This window comes from Erpetoichthys calabaricus, chromosome 2 (genome assembly GCF_900747795.2).
Source record: "Erpetoichthys calabaricus chromosome 2, fErpCal1.3, whole genome shotgun sequence".
NCBI classification, from domain to species: Eukaryota; Metazoa; Chordata; class Cladistia; order Polypteriformes; family Polypteridae; genus Erpetoichthys; species Erpetoichthys calabaricus.
In genome coordinates, this window is record NC_041395.2 from 34635840 (window position 1) to 34651749 (window position 15910).

Consider the following 15910-nt stretch of genomic DNA (forward strand, 5'->3'; position numbering starts at 1 on the left):
GGTGATTAGCATGAATAATGGGAATTTCAGGTATAAATCTAATTTCTCCTGTAGCACATCCTATATAAATGATGGCTTCATTCAGATTTGAATATAATGCTTTCATTTGTAATCTTGCACTGTCACCAAGTTTTGGAGAGTTTAGGTCAAAATCAGTGTCAGAGAAGAACATTTTTGTACACTGGGTGTTTTTTTTTTTAGGCAAAAAAAGAACATGTAAATAATAAATGTAAAAGCCAATTGATGAATGGGAAATAGGCACCCTTTGTTTGAGACTGGGGATGATAAGGGAAAAGACAAATTTCCTGAATAATTCTGTTAAAGGTTAATGTTGATTTCTCTCTACAAGGCATAGACATTTACCAGTCTTGCAAAGGAGTCACTTGCTCTGACGATCAGACTGCTTTGATTGGTATCTTGTCAACATACAGTACTGTGATAACAGAACTGCCTGCTTTCTTAGAAAATGATTGTATTTACTTGATTTGAAAAATTAACGTGTTCTAGGGACACAGGTTTCTAATCAGCATACAGTGGTATATGTACTTCTTGACAGCTGGCACCTGTACTATTGTTTAACCAATGAAAATGTGTTTACACTAATGTTAAGCAAAGGAATTTGGTATGTACCATTGTTTAATCCATCGTCATGTTGATCTTGACAGAGACTGAAGCAGCTATATACTTCTGGGCAGTGGGTGGTGTTTGAATGGTGCAAAGAGAGAGAATGCGAGCAGAAGGTATGGTGCAAGGCCAGAGGGTATTGTGACAGGTGGAGTAGAGAGAGATATTCCACCAAGAACACTGTCAAGATCACTCACACAGAGCACAGGGATTTGCAGGCAGACAGGTGTACATGGCTGACAAGATGTGGGGCACACAGACAGTGTCACCTACCCCAAGGGTGGAAAAGGTAATTTCACCAGAGAGATATCGTTTGTTGTGGGTCCAGCAAAACAGGGAAGACTGAGTGAAGCCGGGGGATGAGAAGTGAGGCATGCCCAAGTCATCGTGACAACATGAGGTACCCGGACGTGAAAGAGAATGCTCACTTCATGAAGGAGAGACAAAGACAGTGATTTGGCAAGTTAGCAAGACTTCAGTTGGGAAACAAGTGTTCGGTGAACAGAGTATTTTAGTGGGACAATTGGAATATTAATTGTAGTGGTACCACAGTGTGCATCTTGGACTTTGCACCACCAAAGTTTGTATCCTCTATTGTTATGTTTTAACAGACTTTAGAGTGTGGACTGTGTGCTCTCTTTTTAAAATGTTTTTGCTCCTGATATTTTTAGATTCTTATCTATTGTTATCTTCTTGGTGTGTTTTATATTGTCTGGTGTAATACAAGTTACTGTTATTTTTCTTGAAATTGCTGCCATCTCTTTCATTGTGTGTTTACTCACCACCACATTAAAAAAAACCTGTGCACTATTATCTTTATATTATAAAGGTTCTTAATGTGAAGATCTAGTTTAATAATTTTATTGTTGAACTTTTTAGCCTTTTAAAATAATTTCAGAAGTTCCCATACTCTTAATTAAACTGGGTGGCATAGTCAGATATTTTAACTGTGTTTAGACTCGATTATCTATAAGTGTGACCTGGACATCAGTTGTATCTACATACACTGAATCACATTTTATTTAACTTATTACACACAGCACTGATGTTTACAAGCTGCACATTTAAGTGGTGCATGCAGTGTTCTGAACATTTTAAGCATTGTACAGAAAAGAACAGGTGAAAAGAAGTAATATAGTGAACTATGAACAATATCTTCTTCCTCTATGTTCTGTACATGGGAGACCTCTTTGCTGAAATGCACAAGTGTTTAAACTCACCATAACATATTGTCCCTCCTGGCTTTTATTGCAAGTAGGGTCTGAAGTTTTGTTTCGTGAACAGGAGCGTAATGGCACATCACAGTGTTACTTCTAAGGGAACACCCCAGTCCTAAATAATATTGTATGTATTTTACCACAAAGGAGGACTGTTCCAGCCACCACATTCTACACAGTATATATATAAAAGCTACAATCCAGGGTGGACAAATGTTCTATATATTTTATATTGCAACTTGAGGAGTAAACAGAGGCAGATAGAATAAAGTATACTGTGTGTACCCAAGGACACCACTTACTCCTGTACTCTCTCGTTACCTTTTTGCCTCTAACAAAACAACACCTGACATCTACACTCGAGGTTTATAGTGTGTAACTGAACTTTTTTCCTGCCACTTCGGATCAGCTGGTGGCTTTCATTTACATAAAGTGGTAGCCTCATTTCTCTGTAAGATTCCTTCTTGGCACGGAGCCAAAAAATATGATGCTTTATTACAACTTTATTATCGACAAATAACAAAACATGAGTCGGTTAATTTTGTTTGTTCTATTATATCCTCAAATTTCAATCAAATCAGTCAAAGCATTTTGAGATTTTGGGGTATTTAGTTTTAACACTGTAGAGTTTTGGATGGTTTACATGTAAATATTGATCTATCGAAAAGTCCTTTCTTAGCAGAAGCCTATTGCCCTAGTTGTACCATTCTGCCAATTTTTTAATTTTTAACCAAACAGTAAATAGTGTTTTTCTCAAGTCAGTCAACTTTGCAATATATATAGATAGATTTGGAAACATTTTACTTACCAGAACACGTAATGCTAGCATCTTTTTTAAGATAGCACTTGCAATGTTTTTGAGTTGATATCTGACATTTTGATAATTCTCTTTCATTTCCTTTACAGTTAAATATGTCTGTGACAATTTGTCCAGTTTTGTCATCACGTCTTTGATGGCCTGAAATTGCCACAGCATATCCACATTTTAGCTGGTGACAAAGTACAGAGGCGTCCTTTATATCCCAGTCGTCTTCACACACTGTACTCCACACTCCATCATGTTCCAGCTCCACTCTACCAGAACATCCATCGCTCAGCCTATAGTCTGTGTATCCTGTGAAAAAATGTGTTGGTAATTTTCCAATGTACAATAACCCTTCCCCTTAAATGTTAAACATCAAGCAGAAATGAAAACCAAAGAAAAATCACATCTGTGCAAATAAGTTAAAATTAATTGTTGTCTTTTGTGACTCTAGTTTATTCAATTTCTTAAATCATCCCCTCGTAATCTCCAAGAATCTAAACTTATGATTTACTGTCACAGCCTGTATTCATTTGCTCTGCTTCCAAGTAGAAAGTCATCTTCACTTTACTTTAAATTACTTAACTACGCTTTCACTCCCTCAGACATTCTTCAAAAGACTAAATGCCTTCATCTACGCTTATCAGTTTCTGTAGGTAAATAGTGGACTTGTACTACATTTTCACAAGTGGTATAGTATAACATCTTGGTATGGTATGGCTTAGATCAGAACTACTGAAAATAATAAACCTGGTTCAGCATATAACTGCCACACAGCTGCCTTTTTAGAACATATATCACCCAACTACCAATGCTGTCTCACAGTTTCTTAAGACCAAGATGGAATCCATATTTATTTATTGCACATGATGATTGTTTCTCATTATATATGTATATATATATATGTATATATATATATATATATATATATATATATATATATATATATATATATATATATATATATATATATATATATATATATATATATATATATATGTTTTCTTTCTGACTTTGTTAAATAAAATGAAAATTGATAACAAAAAAGAATTTCCAGGCGAAGCTTTACTAGTGCATTATATATGTTAAGTATGACTTCCCTTGATTTGTTATCCACACATCGGGCTGATTGACCTGCTGCAATTTGTTTTTTTAATTTCAACACTTTTATTTAGTTTTTTTATTGATTTAATCAATTGTAAAATATTTATTATTATTTTGCTGACATTTCTGTGGCCAATTTTTATTATGTTGTTTGTTAATGTAGAAGTATCCTGATGACCACCCAAACGTATGTTTATAGAACTGTTGCTGTAAATAAAACCTTCAGCTACATAAATACAGTAGTTGTAATGACAAAGAAATACTTATGAATAATTACAATGAAAATTTTATTTCATTCAGTTACTTCATTTGTGAAACAGGCTCACTTTGCCTCAATTTACAGGAAAGAGAGATGAACAGTGACTATGTCTTTTGCGCTCAAAAACCAAAAAAGCTCATAAATGGTTAGGTTGGATTGGGTTGAAGTTTTTAAGTAATGACTGCTTTTAACATGTTTAAGAAATCATGAGAGATTTCTGCCAGGGTTTTATATATACATTACAGGGAGTGCACAGTTGACCAGTTTCACTTTTCTCTTTGATCACATAATTTTGTGTGCATAGAGAATCCAATTACAGTAAAGGGCTGTGTTTCCAAGTGTCACTTTCATTTGAATGCTGAACTTTTCATTTGTGTCTTTTAAACAAAACTACATAATTCATAAATGCTTTCTGCTTTACGGATGCACTTCTTGCAAAAAAGAAAAAAAATGAGTAATAATAATGAATTATTAAAAAGCACATAAGGTACACATGCACATGTAGCACCTTAAACATTTAATTTGTGTTCAAACATATTTGAATATTCACTTATTTTTAATATGAATATTTGCTCATTAATTAATTGGAAATTTGACAGAACTATTTCCTGGCTGTTAATTTTCAGAATCTGTATACCCTAGGGCAGAGTTTCATAAAATATGGGTCTGCGGGTTGCCACCGGTGGGTAACAAGTCAGTGTTGTATTGAATATGAAGGGGTCACGTATGGTTTGCAAACTGGGTCACTGTGGGTTGATTTAGCTCTGTCGATCCTCCTCTATGCAGCCCTCTCACTTTGGCAGTCAATGGCAAATCACCAAGGAGAACCCTGCTCTGTTGATCCACGGCAATTCTCTAAGAAGGGCAAGACAAAGACATTAAGAAGGACAAGATTGTGTCATAACAAAAAAATATTTAAGAAACCCTGCTCTGGGTTTGGTGTCGGTACCAGCAAGAAAAGCAGTAGGTATAAGATAAGAAAAGTATTTTCACACAGGGTCAATTTCAAGTCAGTAATTGTCATACAAGCAATAAGAAAATTACAATCCTGATCTTGGGAGCCGATGTGAGAGCTGATATAATAAAAAATATGTATAACCTCAAGCTAACATAGTACAAAAATAAACTCTGTAAGTGCCACATATTCTTTTCACCACAAAAAACTGACACTCATAAAGAATATACTCAAAGAGTTATGAATATCCTTAAAGGGATTCCATAAGAAAACTCCATACAGTAGCCTGAAATCGATGTACTAAACAGCAAAATTAATATTCATTCTGGCAACATTTCCACGGTTGATTTACAGATTTATTTTTGATTTTGTTGGGATAGAATTTGGCCCTTGCAATCTTGGGCTGAATTGAAAATATTGCTAATGGTAACACTAAATGATGAGTTAATTTTAAAATTTATTTTGGAATTTTACAGAGGTTCTAGTCTTTCATAATATTTTTCTTGTATATTATAAAATATAATTAATTATAGGCAGTTTAAATAACAACAACATACAGATAGCATGAAGTGGTTTACAAGATGACAAAGGAAAAAATAAGAAGAGAAAAACAAATTAGAAATAGATAAAAATAAGAATTACATAACAAAAATAAAAGCTACAATAAAGCAGTATCTTCTTATATACCAATAGCATACAGTTAATAGAAAAAGTAATGTCCTTATATATAGATTTGTTTTAAGTCTCTAAAGATAAGTCTGATAACACCCTGTCTTTTCTTATTTATGAACTGTAGCAAATATTCGGCAAAGCTCATTCTCACCGCCATGCACACATGTTACCACAGCACTTGCCGTTTTTCTTATCTATCCAGTAGTTTTTTGTGTTTTTTTTGTCTTATTTCAATATCTTTTGCTTCTTGCACTAAAATTCTTCAATTTGTCTATCTAACTCACCCCATTTCCCTTTCCTGCACACCTGAAGATTACTCCACATTTGACTTGTTGCATATTTAGATTTTTTTTCAGTTCAACAATGCCTCTAATTTCCTTTTGCAACTTTATATCACCAGAGTCTCTTTCCATAAGAATAATCTACAGTAAAATCAAGCACAGTAACTCCCTGTAAAATTATTATTTCATCTCAAAATGACTTATTAAAACAGTGTAAGGTATTTACTATTTTGAATAATTTAGTAAAGCTCAAAATACAAATAAAAAGAATGACAAAAAGCTATAAATTTCAGAGTCAAGAACAAAAATCTTGAAACTACAGATATCTAATGAAAATGACTGAATTTACTTACCATAGCACGTGATGCTCACCACTTTGTCACACACATAATTTGAATCTTTTTTCTTCCGTCTTGGACAGTAGGCCAATTTTTTCTCGCCACCTTTACAGAGGAACTCTTCTGTCCACTTTTGTCCTGCCTCCTCTCCTTTGTAGTTTACAGCCTGTATGCCTTGTAAAACTCCACAGTGAAGCTCTTGACAGACAGCAGTCGCTGCCTTAGAGTCAAAATTGTTAGAACAAACAGCACCTTTGGTTTTATAAAGATTCAATTCCAGCTGTCCATAGCACAGGCCTCCAGCAAAACTGGCAGTATCTCCTATCAAAATAAAAAAATAAAAAACACTTAATAAAATGACAACAAATTGAAAATATAATATTGAGTCTGCATGATGTGTTTGCTTTGGTTACCTTCAAGTTCGATGACTTCTTTCTTAAGCCATTATCACTTTTGTACTGCCATCCGAACAATTTATCAACTGTTAAAAATTCGTTACAGTGGCATGATGATGGAATGCCCACCTCTGCTGCCTCACAGTACAAGAAGACTGGATATGAAACCCAGCCTAATCATTGCCTGTATAGAGTCTACCTTTTTTTGTCATTTATAGATGTCTGTTTTTGTCTGAGACTTGCAGATTAGGTTAATTGGAATCTGTAGACTGGCATAGTATAAGTAAGTGTGAATGTCTGTCTGTCTGAATGTCGGGGCTGGTTTCAGTGTTTTACTTGATAATTCTATTATAGGCAGCAGCTCATCCTAGAGTTCAACAGGATATGCATGCTCAGTAAATGGATATATATTAAGGAAGGATTACTATAAGGTAGTACAATAGTAGCGCTGCTATCTTGCAATAAGAAGACGGGATTAAAATTTCAGGTACAGTACACACAGTGTGTAGTTTCCATGTTTACCCTATGTCCATTGGGGTTTCCTGCTGAGTGTTTCTTCACACAGTCCAAACACATACTGGTTAGGTGAATTAGTGTTAGTAAAGGTAGTGTGTGTGTATGTGCCCATCATGGGATCAACTGGTGCCCTGTCTGGGTGTGGTTCCTGCCGTGTGCCCAAACATGTTTGAGATAGGGCTCAGCTGCCCCGTGACCCGGTCCAGGATAACCAGATTAAGAAAATGGATGAAATGATGGATAAAATTGCCATAGTACTCTAAATTGGTTAGATGTATACTGATCACTGCATTTGCCAGGATTTCCATTCAGGAAAATGAGCTAGCGGCAATTTCCTGCTTAGCATAACCCAGCAAGGGTCCGCTAAAAATCTACAGTGTATGTATATAGACCAATTCATTTAAATATTTTTTATGAGGTTAAAAATATATCCAAAGTAATGATTGTGTAGTAGTTCAAATGTGACATCTTATAATTAATCTAAATCTTTATAATTTTAGACAGTTTACGTGATGATTAAAATGTATGTCTAATGTAATTCTAAAATCCTATTCAGTTGTACTTTACTTGAATATGTGAAAAGGGAGTGATAAAATATCAAAGCAATTGAGCCATCCTGTCATTTTCACCTATTAAAACTGGATGTGTAATTCAAAGTATACATATCAAAAAAAACCTCCCATCACAGTTTTTAATTAATATTGGGATATATAGCGTGCTGATACAGCACATAATTAAAAAAAAACAAACTCTCTGAACCTCAAGACTTTCTTCAGACACATTGATCTTTGCAGCAATTTAATATTATTTAATATTATTTCAAATTTCAAATAATATTCATAGTGGGTGTTCTGGTATTGTTGACACTTGTAATTTGTCAATATTTTGCTCTTTTGCCAATTTTTTTTAAATAATTGAATAGAAATTTGTTGAACAAAGTCAATATAAAGTGAGTTTTTGTCTGCAGATCCAACAGGTGTTTGACAACAAAGTTGCCAGATTAAAATGTTAACAAAACTGAACATTTAAGGTATGGTATGAAATTCTGAACATGTTTTCACTGTTGTTTAGCACAAATAAAAATGCCCTTGATGTGCTTCAAAAAACATAAATATCATTCATAAAATAATATGTATGTTTGTAATATTCTTACCAGAGCATTCCTGTCTGATATCCTTGCTGTGAGTGCAGGATTTCTGAACCTGTGGGTCAGATTTGCATTGGAGCAGGGATGATTCTTTACCGGTACACTTGACCCCACTGAGCAAGATATTTCCAGACTGAGCAGGAAAATAGTATGCTCCAAGGTGACTTCCACACCCCAACTCATTACAAATAACAGCAGAATTGTAAAAAGGCCATGATGTACCACACACTGTGCCCCATTTTCCATTTTTTAAAACTTCTATTCTTCCATTACAGCGATGGTCATTATCAACTAATCTCACATTTTCATCATCTGTCAACAAAAAAAAAAACAGTAAGGCAGTTTGTCATGTATTCTGAAAAAGGGAAAAAATGCACATGAAAACTTTATTTATTTTTTCATTGTCACTTCAGAGAGGAATATTGGCTGAAAAACAATATAATTTAGAAAAAATAAAACAAAAAAACAAAATGTTATGACTAAACTAAACTGGCATTTTCCTGTATTAAAGTTCTTTTCCTACTTAATTTAAGCTTCTATTTCTCCATTTTCCAAATTAATTTTGTAATTGCCCTGTGAAAGAACTGTAATAAGCATATTTTAATCTTTGACTTTATATATCAAATTTCCTTTGGTGTCAAGTGTTATTTTAACATATGACTTACTGTTTTAATTAATGAATTGTTATAACAGTCATGCATAACTTAATAACCGCATTCTCCAATCTGTCAAAGCCATGCTTAATAAAGCATGGTGGGATCCTCTGGTAATGAAGTATAATAAGAGGTAATGTAAAAAATGTCCATCCATCTATATCCTAACCACAGGGTCACAGGAGCCAATCCCAGCCAACAAAGGGTGCAAGGCAGGAAACAAACCCTGGGCAGGGCATACAAACACCAATTTAGAATCGCCAATGCACCTAACCTGCATGTTTTTGGACTGTGGGAGGAAACCCACACAGACACGGGAAGAACATGTAAACTCCACACAGGGAGGACCCGGGGAAGCAAACCCGGGTCTCATAACTGTGAGGCAGCAGTGCTATCCACTGCGCCACTGTGCCGCCCTGTAAAAAATGTAATATATCAAAATATTGTTTCTAAAAAGTTATAATTTTCAGTAGCACATTACCATTGCTGTCACACAGGTACAGGTTTTAAGTTCAAACTGCTTTACTCCCACAGTCCAAGGTCAAGCCGATTGTTGCTTTTATTATATGCCCTGAGACACTGCATGTGACTGGTGGCTGTTTAATACGAGATCCTGAATTGCACTTTTGTCAGCCTTTTGTTGCAGCCATAAACAAAGAGACCAGTAACTGCAAAGGATCTACTGTATTACTAATAAATTCAGCGGTCACTATGGACTGCTAGATAATTATTTTGCTTTTATTATTTTTATTGCATAAGGTGTAGACCTGGTGCATGGGCTGCATTTGAGAGGTTGGAGTATCTCATTGAAGGTATCAAAACATTTATACATATATTTCAAAGACATATGAAAACTCTATTACTCCCACTACTACTACTATTACTACTACTACTATTACCATTACTATTTTAGTGGCATTTGGTTTCTCAAATTCAGTTTACTACTCAAATCTGAATTTTTAAATCTTAACAGTTAATAGGAAGATTCTATAACATTACGTGTTTATGTGGAACATGTAGTCATACAACAAACATATTCACAGTTCATGCTAACAGTATAAAAATTATCTGTGTGTTTCACTGACATCCAAGCCCTATCCTCAACATCAACTATCATAAAGGTGCCATATATAATAGTACATGAATCTTGCAATTATGACAGGACTAAAGAATTTCTTTCATTATTAGCCAGTATGACTCAGGCCATTCATTGATAACTCGTTTAAGCTCTCTGCAGCAGCATGCTTTAAGTTCAAATCCTTGAGTAGTCAATGGGTCAGCAATTATATATATGCAGGTACCCATAAGTTTCTATGCTCCACACAGGTCTGCTAGTGAATAACGTCTAGTCATGTGTAACTCCTAGCTGGTGAAATGAAAGTATCTGAAATTTCTCTTGTTCTGTGAATATATTTCTAATTGATAATGATTTTGATATGAGGTTTTAGTAGCTAAGATTACCTAGCCTTGTGTTTTGTCTGTTTGGTTCAGAGCTCTTTACTTGCGATGATCAATTTTTTGTAACCTTGTCCTGTAATTCTTCCTTCAAAACAGGCCACAGACTGACATATACTTGATTATGTCTGACAACTTTTTAAGTTTCTTTGGATTTTTTTAATAAATGTTTTGTAACCATGGAAAAAAATGATGCACGATACCTGCTATGTAAAATGGAACATAAAGTAACATTTTTATCTTGAATAGAAAAGGAGGGACTTGATATTAGTAATTTAATATAACTTGCCAGAAACAATCCTTATAGCAGCGGTTCTCAAACTGTGGGGTGCTCCCCCCTAGGGGGGTGAGAAGTAACAAAAAAGGGGGTGCGTATGTTGCCATATATGGAGTAATTTTGCTATTCGTAGGAAAATTTTAAACTTGTAGCGGTGTATCGGCAGCAAAGAATATAGGAATAAATTTTATTAGGGCTTCAAAAAAACGTTAGGGGGGCACGATTAAAGCTGTTATAAAAACTTGGGTCGCAAATACTTAAAGGTTGAGAAACGCTGCCTTATAGTATAGTATGGAACATTTCCAGAACTTATTGGGTATAGAACTAGAAATAAGAATTCCAAATCTGTCTTCTATAACTGTAAAATGTATCACTGCAAAATGCTAAGATATCATATAATTGTTTCCTCATCTGTGTGTAATAAGTCCAAATTCATCACTAAAACATTTTATGAAATTGTTGAGGTTGAAATATAATAAAATATTTAAATAGAATACAATACAGTGCAAATATATATATATATATATATATATATATAGTTAATGAAATATTGAAAGCTTATTTTAATTTAGCATTCTTATGTGTTGGGAAGATAGGATTTGTTTTACTTGTCAGTGTAAAATTAACATTTAATGTTTATTTATTTACTTTTTAGAGGATAAAGGGCAACAGAACTGTTTTCTGATTTGATACTGTATGTAAAATATATACTGTACATACATAAAGAGCCTGTGTTATTGCTTTATCCATTATTTCAAAAATACTGTATTTATTTAATTAGTTGAATGAAAATGGCTTTTAAATATTAGATTGCGGTAGTCTTCATCACTATAATTTATCAGTAATTATTTGTGAATAACAAGGTAACCCAAATCAACATGTACAATATCTATATGATTTTACTGTGTGACAGATTTAAACGTGAAAATTACATATTTTTTCTCTTGATTCTTTCTTTGCTATATTTCATAACAGTAATTTGTATATTGAGCATGGAGGCATGGGATACTAGATGAACTTAATGGAAAAAAAAAATACTATGTTGGAATGTTTTAAAATATTTCTTAATGTTGATAACCTTTTCAGCAGTATATACAGTGGTGTGAAAAACTATTTGCCCCCTTCCTGATTTCTTATTCTTTTGCATGTTTGTCACACAAAATGTTTCTGATCATCAAACACATTTAACCATTAGTCAAATATAACACAAGTAAACACAAAATGCAGTTTGTAAATGGTGGTTTTTATTATTTAGGGAGAAAAAAAAATCCAAACCTACATGGCCCTGTGTGAAAAAGTAATTGCCCCCTGAACCTAATAACTGGTTGGGCCACCCTTAGCAGCAATAACTGCAATCAAGCGTTTGCGATAACTTGCAATGAGTCTTTTACAGCGCTCTGGAGGAATTTTGGCCCACTCATCTTTGCAAAATTGTTGTAATTCAACTTTATTTGAGGGTTTTCTAGCATGAACCGCCTTTTTAAGGTCATGCCATAGCATCTCAATTGGATTCAGGTCAGGACTTTGACTAGGCCACTCCAAAGTCTTCATTTTGTTTTTCTTCAGCCATTCAGAGGTGGATTTGCTGGTGTGTTTTGGGTCATTGTCCTGTTGCAGCACCCAAGATCGCTTCAGCTTGAGTTGACGAACAGATGGCCGGACATTCTCCTTCAGGATTTTTTGGTAGACAGTAGAATTCATGGTTCCATCTATCACAGCAAGCCTTCCAGGTCCTGAAGCAGCAAAACAACCCCAGACCATCACACTACCACCACCATATTTTACTGTTGGTATGATGTTCTTTTTCTGAAATGCTGTGTTCCTTTTACGCCAGATGTAACGGGACATTTGCCTTCCAAAAAGTTCAACTTTTGTCTCATCAGTCCACAAGGTATTTTCCCAAAAGTCTTGGCAATCATTGAGATGTTTCTTAGCAAAATTGAGACGAGCCCTAATGTTCTTTTTGCTTAACAGTGGTTTGCGTCTTGGAAATCTGCCATGCAGGCCGTTTTTGCCCAGTCTCTTTCTTATGGTGGAGTCGTGAACACTGACCTTAATTGAGGCAAGTGAGGCCTGCAGTTCTTTAGACGTTGTCCTGGGGTCTTTTGTGACCTCTCGGATGAGTCGTCTCTGCGCTCTTGGGGTAATTTTGGTCGGCCGGCCACTCCTGGGAAGGTTCACCACTGTTCCATGTTTTTGCCATTTGTGGATAATGGCTCTCACTGTGGTTCGCTGGAGTCCCAAAGCTTTAGAAATGGCTTTATAACCTTTACCAGACTGATAGATCTCAATTACTTCTGTTCTCATTTGTTCCTGAATTTCTTTGGATCTTGGCATGATGTCTAGCTTTTGAGGTGCTTTTGGTCTACTTCTCTGTGTCAGGCAGCTCCTATTTAAGTGATTTCTTGATTGAAACAGGTGTGGCAGTAATCAGGCCTGGGGGTGGCTACGGAAATTGAACTCAGGTGTGATACACCACAGTTAGGTTATTTTTTAACAAGGGGGCAATTACTTTTTCACACAGGGCCATGTAGGTTTGGATTTTTTTTCTCCCTAAATAATAAACACCATCATTTAAAAACTGCATTTTGTGTTTACTTGTGTTATATTTGACTAATGGTTAAATGTGTTTGATGATCAGAAACATTTTGTGTGACAAACATGCAAAAGAATAAGAAATCAGGAAGGGGGCAAATAGTTTTTCACACCACTGTATGTTTGGAAATAGGAGCAGAGAAATGTAGTCATTTGTATTTGCTTATTTATATGCAGGGCTCCAAGTCTTTTGTTTTACAAAAAAAAAAAAGATTTAATGAATTTCTCTTCTGCACTTTAATTAAATCATAGAACTTACAGGAAACAATCAAGCTGGCTTGAAATTAGTAATTTTGACAATAGCTAATAATTCTATTGGACATCAAGATATCTGAAGGTTACCGCTACTGCCTCGTACTTCCAAGAATTTAATTCCTAGCCCGGTCTCTGGTTGTGCCCAAATGGGTGCTTCTTTTGGTAGTTTTTCTTTTTTTTTAGGATTCTCCCTACTTTTAAAAGACATGCATATTACCTTAATTGGCAACACTACACTGGCACCGTATAAGTAAGTGTGCCATGTAATGGACTGCTCCTACATCCAGGGCTGGTTCTCGTGTGAGACAGTTTCTACCTTGCACCTATACTGCCAGGACAGGTTTTGACTCCACATAGACACAAATTGTATTAGGTGAGTTTCATATGAGATAGTTATTCTATAAAACTGCTGGTTAAGTTTTTAAAGTTCCTTTACATAATAATAAATCTCAAACACATTTTTAAAAGTGACATATTTATGAGTGCATTTATATTTATGCATGTACATATATGCATATTTTATAGTGCAGACTTTCACAGTGCATATTTGGGAAAATGTTATTAGTTTCTTGGACTTAATGCTTGGTTAGAGATAAGACAATTATTCTAACATCTGATATGATTTCAAAACAGATATGAAGTTCAATCTGGAAGAAAAAAAATCACAAATATTAAAATATAATGACTTCTGGTTTCTTTAGTGCATTGTGATTATCATTAGAAACAGCATTTGCAAAGATACACAATAGACATTGTTTTATTATGTGGAGCATGAATATGTAATGGAATATGTTCATTTTAAATAAATACAGAGTAGGATAGAGCAAAGCTGAAAAGTTACAGAAAAAAATTAATTTTGCTATTGTTTCACAAATCTTTGTGAGTTAACATTCACAATGCTAAGCTTTCTGAAGTTTTACTTAAATAAGTCCAAAATAAAACAATAGTTTAAACTTGTGGTGACATTTGTATATTCTATTAAATTAATTGAAAATGTGTTTTATACAGTATAACAGAAATCCTTCAGAAAGATATTTAATAGCAGCATAATACTTTAAGAAAATAAAGGTATTAATACATAAACCAAATTAAGATAAATGAAGCAACCAGTTCTACTTTTAAATGCATATTAAATTATAATTGATACTAAAAAACAGAAAAATAGAAAGTAAATAAGCAATATAAAAAAGGAATGAAAACAATAAAAAATATTGTGCCATCTTACCCACATGTTCATTTAGAGTCAAGGCAATGAAACAGAACAAAATTAGACCAAGAGTATCTGCCATTGAGTAATAAAGTACACCACACAAAAACCCTTACTGATTCTGACTGTGAAATTATAAGGAAACCAAGCTTTAATATACCTTGGTAAGTCACATCTGATTTTTACCACACCAATCAAAATCTCCTAAGTTCTGTTTATGAGTTAAATCTGTCTTTATTTGAATTCAGCCAATAAAATTGTACTGTTTCTTCACCATATATGTCATCCATCCATCCATTTTCCAACATGCTGAATCTGAACACAGGGTCACGGGGGTCTGCTGGAGCCAATCCCAGCCAACACAGGGCACAAGGCAGGAACCAATCCTAGGCAGGGTGCCAACCCACTGCAGGACACACACAAACACACCCAGCACACACTAGGGCCAATTTAGAATCGCCAATCCACCTAACCTGCATGTCTTTGGGAGGAAACCAGAGCGCCCAGAGGAAACCCACGCAGACACGGGGAGAACATGCAAACTCCACGCAGGGAGTACCCTAGAAGCGAACCCAGGTCCCCAGCTCTCCCAACTGCGAGGCAGAAGCTCTACCCACTGCGCCACCATGCCACCCCCTCACACATCACATATTAGAACTTGCTTTAAGGACTACTCCTTAATCTTCTAAGAAGAAAGAAGGATTATATTATTTAATTTGTATTTCAAAACATAATTTAAAATTTTCTCTGCATTTACGAAGAAATTATTTAATTATTAAATACTGTATAATATGAATTTAATTATATTATATAAGTCATATTCCAAGCTTAAATGTAGTATATATATTGACTGGCCACTTTATTAGGTACACCTTGCTAGTCCCGGATTGGACTCCTTTTTGCCTTCAGAACTGTCATAATTCTTTGTGGCATAGAGTCAACAAGGTGCTGAAAACATTCCTAAGGATTTTCGTCCATATTGACATGACATCATGCAGTTGCTACAGATTTCTCAGCTGCACATCTATGATGTGAATCTCCCATTCCACCACATCCCAAAGGAGCTCTATTGGATTGAGATCTGGTGACTGTGGAGACCATTTGAGTACAGTGAACTCATTGTCATTTTCAAGAAACCAGTTTGAGATGAACTGAGCT

At 34.8% G+C, this 15910-nt stretch overlaps 1 protein-coding gene across 1 annotated transcript in view; it reads right to left on the minus strand.

Moving 5' to 3' along the window:
- The window catches only part of LOC114644898 (scavenger receptor cysteine-rich type 1 protein M130-like), a 31544-nt gene extending 16687 nt beyond the window's left edge, over positions 1–14857 (minus strand). The window contains exons 1-4 of the mRNA XM_051922474.1: positions 14771–14857; positions 8317–8622; positions 6268–6573; positions 2650–2955 (exon numbers count right to left, since the gene is read on the minus strand). Coding sequence (XP_051778434.1) covers positions 2650–2955; positions 6268–6573; positions 8317–8622; positions 14771–14834 — 982 coding nt within the window. The 5' untranslated portion in view covers positions 14835–14857. The remainder of the gene's footprint in view (positions 1–2649; positions 2956–6267; positions 6574–8316; positions 8623–14770) is intronic.
- Positions 14858–15910: the final 1053 nt, after the last annotated feature.